The sequence below is a fragment of the Cygnus atratus genome, chromosome 7 (genome assembly GCF_013377495.2).
Source record: "Cygnus atratus isolate AKBS03 ecotype Queensland, Australia chromosome 7, CAtr_DNAZoo_HiC_assembly, whole genome shotgun sequence".
Classification (NCBI taxonomy): Eukaryota; Metazoa; Chordata; class Aves; order Anseriformes; family Anatidae; genus Cygnus; species Cygnus atratus.
Window position 1 is genome coordinate 28,889,675 of NC_066368.1, and position 24,672 is coordinate 28,914,346.

At 44.5% G+C, this 24,672-nt stretch overlaps 1 protein-coding gene across 3 annotated transcripts in view; it reads right to left on the reverse strand.

Annotated features, from left to right (window-relative positions):
- PHYHIPL (phytanoyl-CoA 2-hydroxylase interacting protein like) overlaps positions 1 to 24,672 on the reverse strand; it is a 122,251-nt gene that overhangs the window by 84,545 nt on the left and 13,034 nt on the right. Inside the window, exon 1 of one of the 3 annotated variants that reach the window (XM_050711934.1) lies at positions 23,998 to 24,078. The exons of 1 other annotated variant lie outside the window; for it this stretch is intronic. Coding sequence is in view for 1 of the 2 variants with exons in the window: in XM_035571414.2 (XP_035427307.1) it covers positions 23,134 to 23,188 (55 nt within the window). In the remaining variant the exon portion in view is untranslated. Of the gene's footprint in view, positions 1 to 23,133; positions 23,312 to 23,997; positions 24,079 to 24,672 lie in introns of those variants that run through there. One more of the 3 variants, XM_035571414.2, reaches the window with a different exon arrangement.

Consider the following 24,672-nt stretch of genomic DNA (forward strand, 5'->3'; position numbering starts at 1 on the left):
ATTATTTTGTCAAACACCAAACTAACAAAAAGGGAGTCTCCATCATAAAAATCTCACAGATAAACACAACAGATGCAATGAAAAAAAAAAGGTTATTTTATACAGGGGACTGATCTCAGAGAACTTGCACATTGCAGAGGAAAAGATCCACAGCACAGCCAGAAAATTCCTAAGATCCAGGCTAGCAGTTCAGCCAGATGTCTCTCTCTAGCATGAGAGTAACTTTGTATATTAGCTTAGATCACACAATTTATAATCTATGCTCTCATTAAACCATTTGTCCCATAGATTCATCTTCAAAAGAAAAAAATAAAGCATTTATCCTTGGATTTCCCCCTTTCCAATACAATCTTAAAAAGAAAAACTGACAATAATACCAAGATTTAGCCTGCTTTCCTTAATGTTCAGTAAGAGAGAGCCTCTCAGATCTCCCTGCTTTGCCCTCTCCCTGGAGAAATTCTTCAAATAATTCAGAGCAGAAAAGGAAAACAACAACAACAAAACTATAAAATGCTGCTTCATAAACTAGTTGCTTGTTTTGGCTGTGTAGCTCTGAAAAACTACTCCGGTGCCTGCCTATAGTTACCTCACAAAGCAGCATTTAAGAAGAAATGAGCTGTTGTCCAACACAGTTCTATTCAAAGCATTTCCCAAGTATAAGCTAAACAACCCTTCTAACATGCCCACAAGATAAATACATAAATGGTCCTTACAGAGAGGTAGGAGACAGGATCTGTGTGACTTGCAGAGGCCACAAGGAAAACAATCAGCAAAAGATGGCACAAACTCTGAATTTCCCATTCCCATTCACCATTCCACCTGTTGGTTATTTATTTAGACTTACGAAAAAAAGGTTCCTGTCTTTTTAGCAGGTCAGCAGGAGTTAAGATATGACAATCAATACAGAGAGGCCATCTCCCCCCCATCCTTCAGTAACAACTCTCACAGGACCATCCTTGCTCCCCACAAAGCCTACCGAAACTGGCCACACACATGCAAACCTGGGTGAGATGGCGCCCAACGGCTCAGCACAGCTCTTACAATATATCGTGGCTGTAGCTCCATCACACTGCAGAGGAACATGTGAATCCAACCACTTTGGAGTATTTTTTTCTGTGTTTATTTTAGCCCCGAATTACGCAAAGCCTGCATCATAGCCCAGATGCCTTTGGGAGTCAGCAGTTGGATCAAGAGGCTGAACTCACAGGCGAATCGTGCTGTTCTTTGGAGAAGCAATTATTCTGCATTGACAGACACAAATTTTAAATTACCAGGGTTGAAATTATTTCACAATCCCTATTGTGTTTCTGGCAGTTCTATACTGTCTCATTAAAAAATTTAAATTTATAGAGAAGACAGAAATAAGAGGTGGCAAAGACTGCACATTTTCCAACACAGTAGAAATTATTCAGTAATACTAAAACCACACAAACAGCAATCAGGGTTCCCACAATTTGAATACATTCTGGTCCTTGGTAGTTTCTATTGAATTCAACAACAAAAGACGAAAAGTTCTTCTACCACTTTGCCTTTTTTTTTTTTTTTTAATTTTGTGTGAGATGGCTCTTGCTTTAATAAAAGCTAAAAAAAATAAAACAGTAAAGCAAATATGAAAAGCTGACAGCAAAAATAACAGGCACCAGCACTGAACACATTAAGAATGAAAAAACCAGGTTTTTGTCTTACAACAATGTGTCTTGGGAGCACTAATAATAGGTGCCTCTCTTCTCTCCAAGCCTGACTTTTTCCCTTCATCACACATGACCTGATGCGGGCCTTGTCTATCTCCGATATCTAGATGCAGAGCAAGTGAGAGAAGGAGCCTGTCTGCTATTTTAAAAGCAGGAGTTCTGACTGGAGAAGGGATGATTAAAATGCTCTGTGTGGCAACGGCAGACAAGTGACTGTCTCCCTGACAACAACGATAATGCTCATATGAATAAAATCCTGTGTTTACATGCAAGCATGGAGGTGCAGGTCCTCAAAATGTCAAAAGCAGATGAGCCAGGTGTATCATTTAGTACTGTTATTGATTTCTTAATTATCAGGCATGAAACACTGATATTCAGGTTTATTCTATTTATAGTTTTCTCTTTTTCTGTTGCTCTCTCAGAGAAATACATTTCTAAAACCGTGGCTCTAACTACATCGTTTTTTCCAGCACATGCTGTTAAATGCAATGTCTGATACATTTACTGCTTTACAATTTCTAAACTGATTCATTACATTAGGGAAGAACATTATTTAGTGTTCTTTATTGCCACAAGGCATATTTTTATTAATTAATTACACTAGATAATTTTCCCTCATTTCTGGAAAAAACATACAAAGTTAATGTTGTGTAGCTTTGGGGAAATGATGCCATGAGGCCCTTGTGAAGAACTCCGATGGGAAAGGTGCTTCATTTCTGCAGAAATATGGGTTTAGGCTTCGGAGCCAATTGCCTTTCTCTTGCTTTAAATCAAACAGCATGCATCCATAGCTTCATTAAGGCAAAGGAAGGACGTGCTTGAGAGCTGTAATCAATAGATAAGTGCAGGTTCCCAGAACTAAAATATCTCTATTTCAGTTCAGCCACAGTCCAGAGGCTTCCCCAGCTGTGTGGGCTCGGTCCCTTCCCTGGCTGTGCCTGCCCTGAGGAGCAGGGGATTAGGCAGCACTGCGGGCAAGCCCCTGCACTGGCACCACTCAGTGAGGTGCCAGCACTTGGGTCTGGGCAGCTGGAGCCAGGCTCCTTGTGAGCCCTGGACGTCAGAGAGACACCCTGGCTCTCTTCACAGCCCAGCTCTCATCTCCCAGTAGTTTTTATACCAATCAGGAACATAATAATACACAAAATGTTTAGGTCTCCTTCAACGGTGCACTTGCTATTACAAGATGCAAGTCAAAAGTTGTGCTGAGACTCCACCAGAACTAAGCTCAGACAGATGGATGACCTCTTACTCCCACTGCTCCAGGAAGTCCTCCTCCCATCCCCACACCTCTGCCACCCAACAAAGCACGATGCCAATCTCACCCAGTGAAAGTACCAGGAGATCTTACTGTAGCTGTTGGCTTTTCAGCATCCTGGCTGTTAGGAGCATGTCCATGGCACGACAAACTGCTCTTTGGCCAGCACAGCCACCCTTGCACCAGGCACAGGGTTCTGAGGGCTCAGTGCTGTGGCATGAGTCAGGGCAGCCCTCGGGCAGCACGCTGAGCTCAGCATACAGCCAAGATGTGCAGAGCCACGCAGAAAAAGGGCTCCATCTCTGCCTACACATGGTATATGTAAGTGAGGCTTACTTAATATAGTTTACACCAACCTGCCCCAGTCTTTTTGCTGTACTTTTACAAGTCACGTCAGCGAGCTGTTCTGGAGGCCAGCACCCTCCTTGTGAAATCACACATTGCTTCCTTCCACCCATCTGTAACGGCGTTTGCTACAAACATGCACATCTGGAAGCGGGGGCAGAACTCGGCTGACCAAGATCACGTTCCAAGCCACCAAACTACCTCAGCCCACAAATCTCCCCATGGGCGCAGGTCAGCCCTCACCAGCCGCAGGGGAGCCGGAGGCTGCAGGCCGCACGCTTACTGCAGCCAAAGCCTGTTCCCCCAGCTCCACACGGCTGAGCCCTCTGCAGGAGGTGCCTCTGCAGTGAAGTTCCTGCCCTTCCAATCTCCCGGTGAGCAGCAACACATGCAAAGGAAATTCCTCAGACAGTACAGACCGGGATTTCAATAGACTTCCTTAGGACACCTTTGCTACTCATGGCTGCCATAGCAGCACCCAGGTGCGTGATTGCTCTGAGCACCGTACTAACTCAGGGGAAGGCAATTCCCTGCACACTAATTGTCTGCACAAATTATGGTGTATTTTCCTGTAGTTATGGGTTAGAAAAAAATCTGTAAATGCACTGCTCAATTTTCAAAGATACAGCTTTGATAGCAAAAGAAAAGTAATTAGTAGTGTGGGCCCTGGCAACCTGACAATAATCATTTGAGAGGTTTACTCTGAATACTTTCGGAGTATCTATTCAGAATATGCTAGTTTAATTCCTAGGGGATGACTAAAAGACAACAAGCCAAAAACATTTCCTTCCTTTGTTACAGGAAGGCATTCCGATTGAAAAAGAACTTGAAGAGGCAGTAATAAAATCATATTTAAAATGTAAGTAAATGAAGTTCTGATTTGAAGTATTTGTTAGAAACAACAGTTAAGTTAGTAACAAGAAATAAAGTTAGAACTTACAACAGTGCAAAAGACAATATCAAAAGGTAACTATAGCATATGCTTGTATGTGCGACTGGTTCTTTCAATTGATTTTACCATAACTATTACTGCTTTTCAATCTGTCCATAACTGGCCTTTACACCAAGGCTTTGGCAACGCTTCAGTCCAACTCGCTATAGGACTCTTTTTCCTGAAAAGCTAAAAACAAGAACTGTGACGCTTTTGCCACTCAGCTCTTCCACTTCTGGGCTATGAATTGAAGCATGGTTTCTTAGTCCTGTGGCCAGGAGAGTGGCAGCAGCCTAACAGGAGGCAGAAAGAGGGGTCATCTCATTAGGATGAACAGCTAAGACAGTCAGAACAAATGCTTCATACTGGAAGTTTTCAATATAAAAGCATTTATGAATCAATTGCGTAAGCCGAATCCAGCCATTATAACCATCTGTTCACAGCTAATTCACAATAAACAGGAAAAATAATTAAAAACCAAAAAACCTAATGGATTGTTTATTATGAATAGTTTGCCAGGTTGTGGGCACAGTAGTAGCAAACCTTGCATGTTTGCCTGCTCCAAGCACGTTGTGAAATGCAGTAGGGGCTGCAAAGTCAACGTGCTCAGGGGGTGGGTGCTCTATCACCTAATTCACAGCGAAGGGTCAAGGGCCTATTGTAATTACAGCCAGTGGAAGTTTTCCCACATATTTCAAAGAGCAGCAGAGTTGTTAATCAGTGTGAGCCATGGCACAACCCAAGGCCATGCTGCCACACAGAACTACTAACATTACGTAGATAGGTCACTTGATCGTAAAAGGTTCTTCAGTAAGGAATGAAAGTCTTTCAAATAGTCAAGAACTGTTGCAACTACCTTTTTAATTATTATTATTTTTAAACAAAACAAAGTCTTCAAGGTAGGGTGCAGTTTTCCTAAGAACAGCCTTTGAGTTTTGTCTCATTTTGTCCCTTGTTCTATAAATGATAAACAATTAATTTAGAAGTAATTATTTGTCCATCCCATTTTTTTTCTCCATGAAGGTTTGAAATAATCAATTTACTTCATTTTTTTTTATTTATTTGTGACTATTTTATACCTATTTTTCCTCATGCCAGCTTTTACTTGAACTCAAATAACTCTCCCATAGTGTTTCTCTCCCTGATTCATCAGCTGCGAGTGATCACAGATCCTCTTGTCCTTCCCTAGGTTGAACAACTAAAGCTCTTCTGGCGTTCGCCCACATCTCAGTCACCACTTCATCCCTGATCCAGTTTCAGATCCTCATCACTCTCATGCACAAAAGAGGGCACCATACATTTTCAAGGGTAACTCTTGGGGGTTATCTGTATTGGGGCATTATTAGAGCCATGGCTTTCAAAACACTTTAACATTTTACATTTGTCTTTCTCATGTGTGCAGCTTGGTGCAAACACCACAATCACACTCAAGTCCTTGAAGGTCTGGCAGCTGAGGCAGAGGAGTTTCTGTCTGTGGAATGGCTGTGGGGTGGGCTGTACGGGGCAGCACCAGTGGCAGGTCTCAGGATTTACCCTCACCTGAGTCATGCAGCACCTGCAGTGAGGAATGTACCCAACAACAACAGTCTAGACCAGGAGGAGTATAAAAGCATCAAACCTTATGGCTACCTTCTTCAGGATTTCTTTTCCCATTATGTCTCTTATTTATATATCATTATTTGTTTGGACAGTGCAAGGGTAAAACTACAGAAACAATAAAAATAAGACTTACGGAAGGGGAAAAAAATATTTTCATGGTGAAACAGTAAAGATCTCCTTTAAGGCTAGCATTTCATAAGCTTTAGTGCATTGCATATTTATCACAGAAGTATTTTTCTTTTAAAAACTGAACTATTTTGAGATCTACATTTTCTAAATCTACGCTGGGTGTTTTGTATCTAGTCTTACCATCAGCTGGTGAGACCCACCAGGCAAACATCCTTTTTTTTTTTTTTTTTTCTGGGCAGCTGTTTTATTTTGGTAGGGAGGGACTTGTTCAGTCTGCTTGGCTTTCTATTGGATGTAGGTTTCAACATTGGTAAAAGACCATTTATTTTAATTGAGAAGAAGAGCAAATGTCATTTCAGGGAAAGAGACTCTTAAAGACTATGAAGACACCATAACCAAAAATTTGAACTGAAGCTACATCATCTCCTACATTCTTTTGCATTTCTCATGAGCAACATATTTAGGTACTGTCCCTCTTTCTAGGCAACAACGACAGAGAAAGAAAAGCTACTGATCACTCTTTCTTCACCACTAACTTTCCATTTCTAAACACACTTGGTTAAATCTCCTATTTTCAAATCAGGCTTTTGCAAATGACAAAGAATCACTTTATTTTCTCTGCTGCACTGCAGAGCAGCCCTGTGTTAATTTATCTGGAATAAACATACATTCAGCCCACATTGTCCTCTGATAACGTTGTTTACAGTTGTTTGCCCTGTCCAGTGTGTTGTAGATGTGGACTGTTACAGATGTGTGCTGTGTTAGAAAGTACTATCTTTGCTACCAGCATGATGTAGCTATCGCTCTTTGTCTCCCTACAATTTTCATTAGGTCTTATTCATGTGCCCCTGAGAGTGAGAGGGTCAAAGTCATCTGCCTGCTGGTTATTATGCTGTTGCACAAAGAGGTTCTTCAGCCCAGAACATGAGACTGAAAACGAGTCTGTTGACAAATTATTGTGACCCATCCTATTCCTACTTAGAACCACTGCAGCTGTTCTGAAGCTGAGGTTAACATCCACATCTGCACATACTCAGGATGATTTTAGAGCCCTAAGCAGAACAAAGCCATCACGGACAGAGATCATGCCAAGAAATTCAGGCAGTCCTAAGCTATCTCATACCACTTCTTCAAGTACCGAAAAAATCTTTTAAGCGCATTAAAATAAATGAGCGATTTTTCTACCCAGGCTGGTATCACGAAGCTGAACATATCATTGGGCTCAAGTTTTTATATTAATGGAAGATTATGTTAGAATGGGTACAGAAAACAATTTTCGCTAATCACAGTCAATAAGACACTGCTAATCAGCAGGTATCCTGTCTTATGTGTTTTTTTTTCTGCATGCCACAAATCCCCAAATTACTGTAGCAATAAATGCACAATATTTCCTGTAGTTTGGGATATAAATACATTTATCTTTATCTTAAGATGTGCATTGGGGAAAACAGGAAGTCAATAACATCCTGGAATAACTGAAAATTAGTATCTAAAGCAGTTATTAATATTTCTGCAAGAAACAAAATACATAACACCTACAAAATGGAAATGAAATCCCTCCACTGTTACAGAGCAACTTTCACAGAGTGAAACTAACTGTACTTTAGAAACAACATTGATTGTCAAAGCCACATTTGCTTCTGATATATACCTTTCCTGTCTGGCACGATTCAAAATATTTTATCACATGCAAATCCCTACGCTGAGGAAGGCAAAATCAAATACACAGTATTATGTCAGTGATAACAAGTCAGGCAGCAATATGTAGGAAAGCATTAGGAGTCATCTTGAATGGAACAAGAGCTTGCAAAGCAATGCTGATGAACAGGAGGCAGATTTCATGGGCTGCATTAATAAGGCAGCCAGTGATTCCTCTCTGTTCAATGTTGGAAAGGCCTCAGTTGGAAAAATGAGTACAGTCCGGAGCCTGACACTCAGTTCTTGTCTTTAGAGGTTGGGGAAATAGATGAACTTAGTCTTATCTTAAAGTTGGACTGAAGCCTCTCCAGAGGTCGCTTCCAGTCATATATAACACTACTTATGTATGTGAATATCAGCTTTAGTGCTCCTGGTTAAAAATAAAAATAAAAATAAGACAGAAAGCCAAAATTAAACTAGAGAGCATCTACTGCACTAATGGATTTTTGTGCATTGGCCTAATGATGATATCAATGATTGCTGCATTAAGCCTTTTCCCAAAGATTTGTATTCTACAAGTGTCCCAAACATGCTTAAATATTCTTAGATTTTAGGATCAAACCCACTGTTTTCTCACTATAACCTCCATCTACTGATGCAGGTATTTTTCCAGAACTTAATTGTGAGATGACAGCCATATCAGTCCTGAAAACAATGGACTTTAGAGGGAAAGAGCAAACATCTTGCTCATCCCCGTGGCATTTTATCTCTGTGCTAAGGGCCCTTCTCCTCCGAGCTAATTGCAAAGAAATGGCTTTGGCAGAAATGGATGCTATCTCTACCCGGGGAGAAAAAAATTTCCAGGAGTTAATGCACTAGCACAGAACAAGTCTGCCAGCACAACCAGAAATGGGGACTGACAGCTCAGCGTCCCAAGGAGCATGCAGCCTCATGCAAGCCGACCTGCCGCTGGCTTTCCTGGGACCCAGGAGAGCCCCAGGCTGCCCCCAGCTCATCCTGCTCTGATCGTGCTGCAGCGCTGAGCAGAAGGCAGGCTGAAAGCACCTCTGCCGATCTGACATCAGCACTGCTGCGGCTACACGTGACAGTGATTCATCGCTTGCCTTCAGGTTTTTGCAGATGCAGCTCCAGCTTTCAGCCAGGGCAGTACAGGCACAAACCAACCCCTGATGTTCCCTGAAGTGCGTCCTCCCTGCAAGTGCCTCAGCCTGATTCAATTAACAGGTAGAGGGCACACCGAGTCTAATTCCCTCCTGCAGATCTATCATCCAGCTACTCATAAACAAGCTCCCTTTTAAAGTGGCGTTAAGTCAGCCCACACATAGTTAGACCTGGAATTATAGCCCACGAGTGCTGGTGAGTAATTTATTTTCCACATTTACCTACATGTGGGTTTCTGGCTATCAGGTACCAAACCAAAAGCAGCATAAGGACTATGCCATTATTCAAACCTGTTAGCAGGAAATAATCTCAATGAGTAGTTTACTAATTACGTGCAGAGGGAGGGAGTAGTCTAAGAAATTTTACAGCCTAAGTACAATGCCTTTGGGAACACTTTAACTACCTTTACCTGTCAACTCTTTCCTGATGCAACATCAGCTTCAGGCAAAAAATTAAGCTCACAGAATGGAGAAAAGCACATCTGGATTGAGACTGCAGTTTGCTGCTGGGAAGTAAGTGTGCCTTTATGGGACACAGCCTCTTGGCTGTCCCTTCTGCAGCAGGACTGACCTGTGGCTGGCAAGAGCCAGGAGCAAAGCCATTGGAGAGATGAAAAAATGCTACAAGGCAATACAAGTCAGGACCTGTAAACACCCAGGCTAAGCAAAATACAGTGCGCCCAGTACCAGGGCAGCAGAGGACAGAGGCTGGGCTGGAGGAAAGGCAGGCTCATCCTTGCCTGCATGGTGGAAGTAACACCATTCCTATTTCTCAGCAGTGAGGCTGCAGAGAGCTCAGCTTCCCTGCGGCTGTGTGATGTGGATGACCACAGAGGTGCTCGTCGGGCTGCTCCTCAAGTACTCCTTGGGGGAGACAAGGTGTCCCAAAGGTCCCTTAGACCAGGAGCCAAACCAGGCCTTCCAGATCACCTCCTGCCTCCAGTGTCCCAAATAAGCCACAGAGATTCACCTACTCACATCTGTGCCTGGGGAATGGCCCAGGGACTGCCCCATCCCCAGGGCTGTGGGCAGGCTGCTCACTGCACAGGGGGACTTGCACAGGGGTCCGAGATCTCTAGCTATGAAATTATTCATGTTAAATTTCTACAGGAAGGAAAAATTTGAGTGGGAGGGTTGTTAACCTGGATTTATCAGAGGAGAGGACTGACTTACAACAAAAAGAAACTTCTGGACAAAGCAAAAGCTGTAACCACCTTCTAGAAGGTGGGAAAGTACTGTGTGCAGTGACACAGAAGAAGGGCATTGTCTCTGTCACTCTTACAGATCAGCTCTGAAATCCTAAAACTGCTTTGGTGGAGCTTTCCTCCAGCTGATGGCCATCCTGCCTATGCCACAAAGCAGATTTCACCTTCATTACCCGCAGCGAACAGTTATTTGCAGGATAAAACCTGTTCACCATGTTTCCCCTGCAAGAACTGCAGCAGCGCTGGTGAGACCTGCACCCACCACAACGCCCCAGGGTGTTTCCCCTTCATCTGAAACGCAAACACAGAGAACATGAGATGTAGGGGATGATGCATGCAGGGGGGGGAAATCTCAGGGAGATGAAGGCTCCTACAACACAGGAGGTTATAAAATACCTCAAAATGTTTGTACCCTAGAAATGCCGCGGTGTTTTCTTTCCACTTGCTGTAAAGGGAGGGCTGGTCAGGGGCAGCTCAGCTGCAGACATCGAGGGCAGGATTTATTGCCCTCAGTCACTTCTCCAGAGAAGCCATGGATGTTGTTTCAAGGAAGCGCTGCATACCAGGCTACCAGTCTGAATGAATGCCCACCCCAAAAATCAAATCAAATGTTCATTATCTACCAGGAAAGACAAAATCCAGCACGGCTTTTCAAATATTATCCCAAGTAGATAGGAGGTTTTTGTTAAAATGTGGCACATTACCAGAGCCCTTGCAGTGCCCACTGAGCAGAAGTGGCTCAGCTACTGGCTAGAAGGATATTCTAGATGTTGTTTCTGAAGCCTACTGTGCTCAGCATGAGAGATTTCTGTTTACAAAGAACCAAAAATCTAGCACTTCCTATATGAAGGCAATGAAGAGTGCAAATTCCAATTCCTCATGCTGTTTTTCTGGACCTGCAGCTGCTTTGACACTGATGCCCAAAGGTGTGAGTCACAGTCATCCCAGACAAAAAATGAGCCCAAACCTCACTAAATCAATACTGCTGCCTTGACACTCTGCACCTTCCTAGGTGTTTCACCGGGATCCCTAGGAGAAGCAGCAAAAAGGGGAAACATACAGCTAATTCCTCCCCCATGCAGCGTGCCCAGGCTGCACCTTTAAGGAGTTGTTATGATGATTGTTCGCAGCAATCGAGCTCAGCAGAGGCTTTCATGTTCAGCACACTGCATCATCTCCAGGGAGCTTCCTTTACAACACTTATAAATGAGAAAACAAGATAACTTTAGACTGCACAGCTGCAGGGTGCAGGAGGAAAGCGATAAAATAACACTGAATTAATCCATTCATTCAAAGGCCACTGAATTGTAATGGATGGATTTAATGAGACTGGACTCTAAATAGCAAACAAGAAGAAAGAAAAGAAAAGAAAAAAATTCTTGCCCCCTTCCCATCCCATACCCAGCTCCCCCAGCTCATCTCCCAGGAACAGTTGCAGGCAAGGCTTCCCACGTTATGTAGGTCAGCGCCCACTCTAAAATTTATCTGTTTTAGTGAAAATAGAGGGCAGGCACCAGAGAGATGTTTCCTGACCCCAGCTCTTCAGAGCAACTTTGTCAGAGATTGTTTTACATTTTCCAGGTGCTCTGTGGTTTGCACCTCATGAGGCTGGAGCATGCCAGAACTATGCAGGTCAGGCTAATGCTCATCCTCAAGGCTGAGCACACTGCAATGCTTTGTGGCTATCAGGATGAACTGGGCACTTGTAGTTCAGACTTATGCACTGCTAATATTTTTGATAATTATGACCTGAGTCAGGAAAGAAGAGTATTACACCGTATTTTACTAAGACAGCAATGTGCAGCAACATTTTCAGTTGTTGAGAGAACACTGAAAGAGGTTCAATCTCTTAGGTAGTCCCAGCCCCTCACTGCCACAAACTGCTGGACGGAGGCTGCGGTGAGCCTCTCCCCTAGCCAGGCATGCTCAGCTATCAGGGCCCAAGGAGCCAGAGCAACCTGGGAGCCAGCCTTCCACCCCCCACAGGTGTGTTCCTTCTCACCTGCCTGGGCATAAAACATCCATCCTCACAAAAAAAACACACACCCTCCCTCCCTGAGGAACAGGACAACCACCATGTGTGACAAATACGTGACATGGCGTTTACAGCCTAAGGCTGTACTCATATTTCAGGCTCCTCAGACAGAGGTAAGAACCTATATACAACTGAAGATGGGGAAGAAATGCAAATTAATATTTTTTTTCCACATAATATTTAGCAGAGTCATGCTTTAAACCACATGCAAATCACAGGAATGTTAGGGCTATTGCATCATGCTGGACACGCAGCAGTAGCACAGGGTGGAGATCGGGGATCACATCTTCATCTTAGTGCTGCATTGCTGAGTCAGAGCCGGGGCCCGCGATCCACCGAGATGTGCTCATGCAGTGCCAGCACCGGCCACTCTTGGACAACAAAACTCCCGCAGCAGCCTCTGCAGGGGCAGCTATAGCAACACTCCTACAGTCGGGCACAGGCTTACAAAGGTGGCTGATTTCAGCCTGAGCACAGTGATTTTCACACAAACCAAAAGTGCTTATTATCTGCTGACATGGAAAAAGCGTATTTAAAACAGATTATTCCATGCATACAGTGAGCTTACTTACATGAGAATTAGTATTCTATACACCAGCCTGTATTTATGAAGTGTGTGATCTGTGTGATTAAAAACTAAAGACAACTACTTGATTCATGTACTTTTATCTTGTTTGAAAAAAAATATATTTTGACTTTTCAAGTTAGAATGTACAAAGAGCAAAACGGTTCCTCACAAGCACTGTTTTCCGCCGGGTGTCCAGAGGCCCCACACATGGGACCAGAAATAGGAGAAAGGTGCCCTCAGAGCCCCTCCACATGGGGTGAGACACTGCTGTGGGCAGGCGGACTGGTACAGATCATTTTTTCAGATCAGTTACAGTCCTGGACGGGACTGCACCGCTGGCACTTGGTAGAGCCGGGCTTTAGCATCCTGGTTTTTCCCCTGCTCGGGCTCTGCTACGAGTTGGAACCAGCAGGACCTTACTTGCGAGGAGTTAGAAAGCACTGCAAAAATACTAACACCATGTTATAATCAAAAGGCAGACAGGCAAGCTAAACAGCACACCTCTGCATAGAGAAACTACTAGACAGAGATAAAATACTTCCCTGTTTAAGATCTACTGCCAAATTCCTCTCTCTGATAATTTTCCCTACTGGTAGGATGATACTCTCCATGTCTGATGAGCACAGAAGGAACACGCAGGAAGAAAATGGCTCCACAGGGGGATTCAGTTCCAGCCTAACCCCAAGCATAATTTAGGGAATGGCGGTGGTCCTAACCTTTGGAAACTTCTCCAAGCTCCAGAGCCACACCAGCATGCAGCCGTGTGCTCAGTACAGCACTCTGCCCCACACCACCACAAGGGCAGCCCTCCAGCTGCCTCACACTTTGCCACCCCCGGAGGAGATTCCCAGCCTTGATGGTTCAGCTTTTGGAAATTTGTACTGCTGCTAAAGCCTCCGAGTACAGCGTCTACCACAGGTCAGGTCTGCAGGTTTTTTGGTGTGAAGAACTGAACCCTTAGGTTCGGCTGGATTTTGAACAGCTAACATCTTATGGTAGAAAGTGCCTCACACACATACAGAACAACTTGCCCCAAACTTTGTCACTGCCTGCAGTAAAATGCTGCCTGGTCCAGAGCACAGATAGTCTCAGGGAAGCAAACCTCGTGCCATTCCTCCCAGATGCACATCTTTCCAACAATTTGTCACTTGGATAATCTGCTGCCCTAAAAAGGATTATTCATAATTCCTGGGGACATTTGGTGAACTCCCAGGGAGCAGCTGAGGACACAGAGAATGCCACAGGTTGGGGAAACCAGAGGCGCAGACAGGCTGAGAGTGACTGTCAGCTCTGCCTACATCTTTGGTGCAGCAGGCACTAGCCAGAGGGCAAACCATACCCCACACCAGCTCTCCTTCCCCCGACTCCCATTCATACGGAGAATCTAGCTGCAAAAACACAGGGGAGGTAAAGACAGTGTCCAAAAAGCTTTCAGAATTAAAGCCTTGCAATTCCTCAGCTCTACAAAAGCTGGGCATACATATGCAAGATCAGACAAAGACAAAACCTATCCCCCTAAAAACCCTTCTTACACAGACTTTTTATCCTGTGTGCCAGAGAAAAATAATCCACTAAGGATTTCACTACTGCTATTGACATGGTGTGAGAATTATCTAATACACCAAAGCACCAGGTGGCAACAAAAGATCTTTAAAACATGTTGAAAGGATACAGTAAGAATAACCAAATCAATAGAAACCACACACAGTATTTCCTCCATCAACTGAATGAAGCTGAACGAGTTTGCAAAGCTGAAGTTCACTGAGATCAGAGTTTGGAAATTCAAAAATTCCTCATTTTCATAAATCTAATCCTAGTTCAGCTGGCCAGTGCATCTCTAGTGGTATATTTTTAGCAAACCAGACTTTTCAATCCATGCACCCAAGACATCTTTACGATCTTAGCTGCACCTTAGCACAGCACGTTGCCTAAGCACTATGCTGGTGCCAGAAACAGCCTGTACTGCAATAGCATTCCCCCTTTCGTTTCTAAATATAGTTTGACTCTCCTGGAAACTTAAGACATTTTTGGATCTTTTTTTGCAGAGGTTTATCCTGGTTCAGTGCAGATTGTTTTAAAATATCTATCTATCTATATACAGAGAATGTGGAGGTAAACACGCTCTGTGTAGGTGTGCCTCTGACTCCATCAAAAAGGCTGTGCCCACTGGACTGTGAAGAGCAAAATTAATTCTGCATGGCAAGGCTTTTATTTGTGTGTTTTTGGTGACAAACCCTCTCAGATAGACAGGAAAGGTGTTATTATATTAGCACTGTTACTGCAACGCTGTCACACCCAGAGCCCATCAAACAACCTTGCTCCCTTCCCCACCCTGCCACCTTCCCACCAGTCCAGGAGCAGCGTTTGCAGCCACCGATGTGGCTTTACAGCCCCCCAAAGCCAACCTCACAAGCCCAGGGTTTCTCCAGATTATAGAAAGCAGAAAACTGCTTTAGACCTATTGCAGCAAGATGTCGGTGGCATGGAGAGCACAGACGCAAGAGCAATGCAGGGAGACCAAACGGAGTATACTGAATGCCACTGCTGCTGGCACAAAGGGGCCATGGAGCTGCTCCCATCCCCTCAGGGACATAGGGCGTGTGGGCCATGGCTGTGCCAGTCACCTCAGCACTGCCCAGGGACACCGCTGGGTGCCAGACCTCTGCCATTGACATCACTATGTCATGAGGGGTTTTATTTTTAAAAACAGGTTAGAGTTTAGGTTCTCCCTGACTGGGATTTACCATGGTCTGTGTTCACATGCTGCTGGGTATGGCTTGGTAAGACTTGTGTAGCACAGAGAAAGGAGAACTGGCGTGTAATTCCGCTAACTCTCACTTCCAGTTTATGATTATTAATGACAAACCATATTGCTACTCGGGGGGGGGGGGGGGGGGCGTTTGTTTGTTTGTTTTTAAATGGAGTACGGTTTATATTTCTAGCAGCAGGCAGGATTTCTGTTAAGCACTATATTGGCATCAAAATTAGAATGATTTAATCAAGAGCACACAGGTTTATCTCAAATCTGCATCTCTTCAGTCTTCAGATTCAGAAGGTGCATATTTTATCCCAGTACTTCTCTGATTTAATCAGCCACTTCCAAGAAAGGTTAAAGTTTCATTTCTACATCGTCTGCAGCCTAATCAAAAGAGCAGAAATACCAGGCTTACTAGGGAAAGAAAGAGATGAGAGATGGAGAGAGCATTTGAACACACTTCATTTACAGAAAACAAAGATGGCCTTGTTTTTTTTATAGTGCTGCACAGCAGTTAGTGCTGTCTTCATCTTGAACCATTCAATCTCTTCCCAGAGCTCTCTCCTCTTTAGTATCTCCTCGCATCCATTTCCATCCACAGGCAGCAAGCCCAGATTGAGACACAAGCAATTTCAAGCCTCCAGGTAATGCAACCAGTCGTTGTATGCTGCCTGATGGAGCAGCAAAGGGTTCTTTGTCCTGAAGGCCTTTGGTTTTGTTTTTAAAACGTCTCATATGCTAATAATAGATTAAAGGACTAACCGTGTGCTTGTCAGCACGTGGTCATGGAATCCATTACTGAATGACTGTGTTGCTCAGGGGAACATGCCGTTGTACCTAATGGGGAAAATTTCAGGAGTTCACTGAATTTGTAATTTCTTGAGACACTTAGTGCTCGTGACACTACCCAGCAGAGGAACTGAGAGGTTTGCTCTCGAGACAGCAGGGAAGGAGCAGCATCAAACTGCTCCTCGGCAGCACCCAAGGCAGACCCACAAAGGCCACAGCTCCCCAGTGGCTCAGCTAATGCTGCCCTGCCTTTCCCCCCAGTGAAGGCCAGCACTGGTTTCTCACTTCCCTCAGACGGGCTCCCTCTCACCCCGCTCCTCCATCCCATGGTGACAGCCAGCCTGTGTGGTCAGAGATGGTGCTTCAGACCTCTCAGGTTCTTGCAACCAAAGTGAAATGTTTTCCTTCATGCTGTCTTTTATATTTGGAAAAAGTGGCTTTTGTGGTTATTAAATGCTCCCGTGATGTGCTGACATTTAGCCATCCCTATAAGCTGTTTAACGTACATTGCAGACTGTACTCTTTTACTATGACATTATTCTTTAATTCTTCTAATGAATCGTGTGTTTTTTGTAGTAAACCAGGCAGTAAATCACACAGGCAATTGGTTTTACAACCCAGACTTCAAGGACAGCTCAGGGAGAAGACCACATTATTAAAAAAAAAAAAAAAAAGGCAGTTCAGTTACTACCAGCAATTCCATGCTGAGCTTCTACTGCCTATTTTCTTCTGTTTCTCTGACTTTCACCTGGGTTCATGCACTTGGAGGCTGCCCCCTTAACGCATGCCTACCGAACACACCCGGTGCTCACCCCCTCCCACCACGTCCCCCATGTTGGGACACATTTTCTCTGCCCTCCTGCTTTCCAAAGCATGCACAACCAGCATTTCTTGTGTATTCAGAGGATGTGCAGCCAACTTGAGCCCAACCTCGATGACAAGCAGTCAGGACAGACATGGGGCAGGAGATGCAGCTGGTGGCTGCAGGGCTGTGGAAATCTGCATGCAGTCTGGGTGGTGCTGGGCCCAGCCTGGCACACCTGGAGCAGCTTTCAGCTCTTTGCCAAGCACGGCTTGGTAAAGGAAACCCAGAGGATGCAGTGTAGATTAATTGAGCAGCTCAGATATGTTGGTGATGCTGTGCACTTGGTAGAGATAATTAATACGCTCCATCTCTGTGCAGAGAAACTACTTAAGGTTTGCATTCCCGCTGCAAGAATCAACTGGAGCAAGTTTTCAGCTTGCATACTGCCTTACGCTGAATCCCCAAAAAGCTTTCTGACTTCAATAGCAGGGTGAGGACACAGCACAGCATGCATAGCCACCGGCACTGGCTGCTCTGCACTGACATCCCACGAACAGTGGTGAGCTGTGGGCAAACAAGGCACAAAGAGAGGCAGAAGGTCGCAAGCACAGGTCTCAAAAAACATGTCGCAAAATCCTGGGAACAGAAAATTTCTACATGTTCACGTTATCTATGATGCCCAGCATGAGGGCAGGGAAGAAATTTGGAAGTACAGAGTCCCTGTGGGATATTCAGAGCAGATGGGAAGACCACTTTCCCTCCAAGAGCACCAGTCTGACCCCTTGGTGTTTGGCAGGCTGAGAGCCATGGGGAGGTGGTGAATTTTAGGAGACATGAAAATCAGACTGCTTCTCCAGGCTGTGCCACGCAATACCACTGTTGTATCGGACAGATTATAGAGCGTCCCTGTTCAGCCTGCAGCTGTGTGTATTACTGATGTAATTGAAAGCCATGCCAGAATGAAGATTAAAAAAAAAAAAAAAAAAAAGACAAAACAACACATTTTAGCTTTGGCTTATGACACTTGGGGCATTTTATATCAGAACAAGCGGGCATTTGTCTGGGGTAGGTCTGCGAAGACACTCCAGCAGAGATGCATTTATTATTTATCCAGGCTCTGGGCCTAGAGAAAGCAAAAGGCTTATGTAAACACCCAGTTGGGATTTCTAGATCCTCATTTAGACATTTGCTGTACCAGCTTCGCATGGAGACAGCTCACTCAATTAGGGATAGAGAGCAAAAAGGATTCCTTCGTCAGAGTGTAGTGCATTAAGTGCATGACTTAGAGCTGCTCTTGCATAGCTGAAATGTAATTTTCCCCAAAGCAGGGGTGAGTAGGCAGGAAAGAGCCTTGTGTACCCACGGCTGAAGGCAAACTGCAGCCATTACATCTGCCAACACGAAGCTGTCCAACCCTGTGCAGCTGGGCTCTGCTGGTGCTGGCAGAAAAAGGCAGCCCCAGGAAGGAGGGAGGACAGAAGGGCTGCCCCCACGGGCCGGGACGTCCCTTTCCCTTCCCATCCTTCACAGAAAAAGGGGAAATAATGCATCTGAGTGTCCAAAATTAATAACAAAATGAAGTCATCTAACCTGACTGTTTACACTTGGGTCTCTCCCCCTTGTTGTTGGGCAAAATCATCTTGCAGGACTGCTTGGTATCAGGTCCCCAGCACCACATAGCGATGGACCCAGCCAGTTCCTACAGCCCGAATTTCGACCTTCCATTGGTCCTTACCCTGACAACAGCAGAGCCTGGCAAGATGAAGGTGTACGTTGCGTATCTTATGCATACTAAGGTTTTAAGACCAGTGGAGTCTGAGACCTTAGGAATGGCCACATGCCGCTTCACAGTATTTTGGTGCTTAGCTTTGTAAATGTAACTCTCAGGAATTCAACCATATCTCTGTAATTAAAAGGCTTTTGCTAATTATGTTGGCTCTGAAATAGTAGGCGGCCAATTAAAGCTCACATTGCATAACAAAGGTCAAAGAAGCAAATCAGTTTTAATTGAATATGCAAATTATATGAACTATCTAGATGTCAAGAAGGTAGAAAGCAAAGATGCAAGTTTGGTAAGTTACTCTAGAAATCAAATGAGATGCGTCTGTCCTTTAACTAAGTGTAGTTAGAGGGCTCGAAAAGCAGCAGAGGGACGATTCCCACCTGCATTGGGAACTGCTGCCTAACCACTGGGGAGAGGGCAAGAAACTACATTTACACTTCCAGGCTGAAGATAGCTTGGGCTTTGAAGGAACATTGCTGTTTACTACAAATCTAGCCATTTTCAGTTAGCAGATAGCTTCAGGCAGTGCACTTCTGCATTCCAGCTATTTATTTTTGTGACTTAACAATCTTCCCTCCATTATCTCTCACAATGCATGTGTAAAAGCCCCACAAAAACAAATTCTGACAGACTGTGCAGGGGAATAGTAAAACTGACTATATACAATGTGCTGTGAAATGCAAGGAGATAAACAAATAGAAAAGCAGGTGGCATAATTTCTTAATTTGTTTCATCTACCTTGGGTGTTACTTGAACAGCACTAGGTAGGCATTTGCTAACAAACGTGTGAGTTTGCAGCAGATGGTCCTCCATTAAAAATGCAATCTCAGACAGAGAGCTCTGGGAAGCCCTTGGAGGACCAAGGAAACTGTCGGTCTCGTATTTATGCCTCTCTCCAGAATTCAGGATATAAAACCAACTCATGTGAGCCACATCCCAAACAAGAAGAATAAGCAATCTTGTCCTGCCTCTATCTTGCTGAGGTACTGATCCTCTACATGGCATGTGTGGCCTGCAGCCTTTTTCTTTAACCAATGGTTGCAGAAGAATGGTCAGAAGCAGCAGCAGCAAACCTCAGTGGTAGCTCCTTCACCAGCCAAAGAGTGACCATAAATAAATCAAGGTAATAGACAAATAGGTTCTTGACAAAGAGCATAAAATACAAGCTAAGAATGTAGCAACCGCATTTCTATTACACTTGAATGCCCAGGGAATTCACTAAATTTCACTATTGCTGCTCATGGATGAATTTTTAAAACCTAATTTTAATGCAGTATCTTTGAACCTCAGCTCCATCAGACATGGGGGATAGTTGGCAGACATCATCTAACTCTGCACAAAAGGGCTTTTTAAGGTTTGGGACGCAGAGTAACCCTAGCATGTCTGGAAGGATGAGTGTATAAAGTGCCCTGTGCACATCACGATGTGTGAAAGCTAATTTGAAGGCACAAAAGTGTTCTGCACTGCCATCACTGCAGTGTGACCACTGGCAGCCTAGCTGGCCAGGATGCCCGAGCAGCCCGGAGCTTTTCAGCCTGCTGTGAAAGCCCGCACAAGCCAGCCCAGCACAGCAGCCCCCACCCACCCTGCTGCCACCAGCATCTCCACTCACACTGCAGCCAACCCTCCAGCACAGCAGAGGCCCAAAAACTACTCTAAGAGATCAGGTAGATGTTCATCTACCTTTCAGGCAAAGAACCTCTCGTCTTGAGGGGCTGGGCAGTGCGACCTGCCATGCCACAACACTGCATGTCAGCAGATGAAGAATTAATGCACTCTGGAAGATTTTCCAACCAAAATCAGGGCAGATATCCTAAAGAAGGTTGTCTCCCATTATTGAGGTGCCCTGGGTATATACATGTATCCCATCTGAAGTAGAGTCACAAGTTGGACTAGGAAGGGGGAGAGAGGCTCTGTTCCTGTGTATGTGTGTACACTCATGCTCTCTGTTTCCTCATATTTAAAATAAAACTAATTCTTTTGTCCTGAATGAATCATTTCGAGACTTCTGGATAAGAAATCAAAAGCTGGTGACTTCATGAAATGAAAAAATTACCTCTATTTCATGTCACAGAAATGATTTGCTGCTACCCAGGCACCTCAACTTCCCTGCGTACACACTGCGCTGCTGCTCTTGTACCAGCACTTTCTTGGTTTGAGAGGAGCACTGGCCCAAGATTTTCCCGATGGAAGCATTTCTACAAATCAAAAGGGAAAAACTTCCACATATCATTTATCTCCAGGCATGCTGTGGTACATGACAGACTTCTCATAGCCAGAGGCATGGAAATAACAGACCCCATACAATTTACTCCATTGATAAAGTTTAGAGTCCTACTGGAAAAATCTGGTTAAACATAAGAGGTCTTCCTAAACAGCAAGTAGCAACCACACAAGGGATAACTGCAACTCTTGCCTGCAGGCATCTTCTTTTCCTTCATATTTTTGACTTCCAGACTCTATCCCAAAGACATTATTCCTCTCATAAAGTACATGCAGCAATAAAGCACACAACTGCTGCAAAACATTTGGCACTCTAGTTGCTTGGTGGTGGTATTTGAAAGGATATAAACACTCGTACATATATTGCTCTAAGCTGTTTACAGTAACTCCAAGTGCCAAAAAGATGCAGGTGTACTTATTTAAACTCATTTTTATGGCTCATTTCTGAACTGACATTGATTTGGGGTAACTGAGCTTTCACAAGAGGATCCATCGGCTATGACAAACAAACAAGGCTCAATTCTGTTGCGTGGTGAGGAGGCAGCCAAAACCCCATGAAGACCCGGTGCCCGCTGGAGACCGGCAGGGAGAGGTGGCAACAGCAAGCTGCACAGCCTCCGGCATGCTGGCATGAAGGCAACTTCTTGTGGTATGGCTCATTTCCCTGCCTGCACAGGTAGAGGTGGGTGTTTTTATAGTTGCTACCTCTCTGTGATGGTTGCACCACTTTAAATATCCTCCCCAAAATAGCACAGCGATAGAGAAATAAAGGTGCTTTACAAAGGAAAAGGACTTCCTTTGTAAGTCTGGAAATTTTTACACAGCTTAGTAGAAGGCACATCCACTCTGTAAGTAGCAGTGCATACAGAAAGTTGTTGAATTACTCTAACACTGAGTCAAAACACCGACTAGCACCAGACCCTGATCCCAGCAAGTAAAATAATCCCAGGGACCTGCAAGAGAAGGCCCTGAGCACGTGTTGCCTTATGCTTCTGCCCTGAACCTGCCATGAGCTCTCAGGTACCCAGATGGTTTCTTGGCCTCGGGAGCTCTTTTCAGAAATTTGTTGAACCATTTATGCCCTCTCTCCATTTCCCATGTGAAGCTGCGGGGTGTGTGCAGGGGCCAACAGATGTCTGGGCACCCCCTGGTCTCAGGGAGCCACCCTTCTGCTGCCCCATGCCACAGAAACCTTTGACAAGCTGGGACAGGGGCAGGGTAGGAACAGTAAGGGCCGGTTTTGCAGAGTACCTCCCCAAGAGCACGCCAAGCTCCAGCATGGCTCAGCTCCTGGTTCCTTGCAGAGGAGCTGCGGCATTGCTGCTGAAGAGCAGGGCAAGTCTGAGTCATCCGCACGCACCTCTTGCAGATGACACGCTTGATGTGCTTCATTACAACCAAAGGCTCCAGTACTGCTGCCTGGCTTCATTTTCACAACCCAAAAATGTAAATACACTTTCCCCATCTAGTGGTACAGCAGAGTAAAAATGCCTTTTGTCTCCTGCAGCTGAGGGGGGAGTCACATCTGGCAGGAACATCTCCCGGCTGCACGCTCATCCACCCACAGCTCTGTCCATCTCAGCAGTGGGCCGCAAGCAGGGGAAGGACAGAGACAAACCCTATGGCAGGATGCACGTCTGCTGAAAAGAAAAGCTTTAATAAAGCTAGAAAAACAAATAAACAAAGCAAAGTTGCTTTGAGTACTCCAACAAAAAATAGCATATAAAGAAGCACGTTCCTTAGGCTGATGCAGGATGAAGCCCAGTGCATTTTAAAACAATCAAGAAATCGGTTTCCTGAAAAATCAGAATTACCTTGGAAACTCTGACAAGCTATTAGCCATGACAGCAACAAAATGGCTTCCTGGAGCTAACGCTCCCTGATCAAATCCTCGTTCACTGGATACAGGCCTGACACCCAGTGTTATTAGAGCAATACACTTACAGAAATAATAAACCAAATCCCTTCAGTGAGGCAGCTTTCAGCAGCAGTGATCTACATTTCCATGGGCTTCACTGCTATGATTCTCCCTGCCACAATGGGATTAAAGCAATGCAGGCAAGTGGGCTGCAGCACCTAGCCCTTCTCTCCTCATTCGCAGCCAGTGAATCTAAACCACACAAAGTGACCGGAGCAAGAGCAGCCCCCATTCCAGGTGGCACAGGGGGAGCGGTGTCCAGGCACCTCTCGTTCCCTACCTGCTATGAAGACATGGGGTGGTAGTGGCCACCCCTGGTGTGATTCCAGGCACATTTTCTTTGAAGCAACAAAGGCCAGAAACCAACTTTGACATTAGCAAAGCAGCAGAAATATTCCCCTCATGCGGCAGCACCAAGTCACTTTCCTTTTCCCGATGCCTTGTCCGCACAACACTGAAACTAAACGCAAATCATGAGATGTGCCATTCCTTTCTAGTCCAACACCAAACCACACTCCACTCCCTTTGCTTTCCACTTTGGGTAATTACACAAACATTGTTTGAAAGGGATACGCTGTGACATTCATGATTAAAGGTACTTATAGCCAAGAGAATTTAATATCACAAGTAATACAACCAAATTCCCTTGATCCAAAACTGAACCAAGTAGCCCAGACTGATCCCGTCGGTATGCAGGACTTCTGACTTGTTAAATCTTCTTTTGGAAGGAGTACTCGGGGAGGTATTTTAGCTAGACCCATTATAATTCAGAAAGTTCCTCCTCTGTCATTTTATATCAGCAGCAGAGAAAGTTTCTTATTTTCCCTTCTTGTTTTTAATTGATTTTCCATAGAGAGCATCCATTGTAAGAAAGGATAAGATACATTCACTTTTGTAATATAAAAATATCCATTTCTTTTACACATATTGCAACCTATCTGTTCCATGCAGTTTGTATGTAGCTTGGTCTGTTCACACACACAAAAAAGTATCTTTACAGAGAATGAGATATTCCCATAAATATCAAATCTCATTTTAAGAGAGAAAGTCTAGTTAACCTCACAAGAGAAAAGAGAAAGAAAGAATTTGGCAAACCAGCCCGTATTTTCAGAGCTTTTACTTGGGGCTTTTCTTGACTACTCACATTAACGTAACAGACAGCGTTTCTTCCTAACAGCCTTTGGTTCATGCTGGCTGGAGCTGGGAAATAGTTGGATACCTCAGCTTAAGCCATACAAAATATTTCACTGGTGACTTGAACAAGGGAAAATCCCCTTGGGGTGATCTGGTCTGTGCAGCCAGGGGAGAGAAGCTGCTTCTGGCCTGTGCCTTCGGATGACTTTGAGCTTGGAGAATGCAAAACGTGCGTGAGACACCAGAGGTGGGGAGCAATGGGCATCAAAGGGAAAAAATTTCCCTGGCCAGCACACGCTCCCTGAGCTGAACCTTATCCCTGTGATCAGCTGTGCTCGTTCCTCACAGGGAAGACTTGGAGAGAGAGAAAGCGAGCACTGCCAGATAACTGAGGGAAAAAGCATAGCTAAATCTACATCCATTTTGTTGTAGCTGTACAGAGGACAAAACAAGCCTTTTCACGTTTTATTATTATTACTGGAAGCAACAGAGGTTAGGGACTTGGGGAGTGCAAGGATGTGGTGGTGAACTTCAAGCACAGGAAGCTAATGATGTGTTTTGTTTTTTTTTTTTAAAAAAAAAAAAAGAAAGGAAATTTAATTGTATAAACAGCCTATAAGAAAAAATAGAAAGAGTCCATTCATATCCAAGGGAAACAGCACAGCAGGGCTGGCTATGGAAAGGC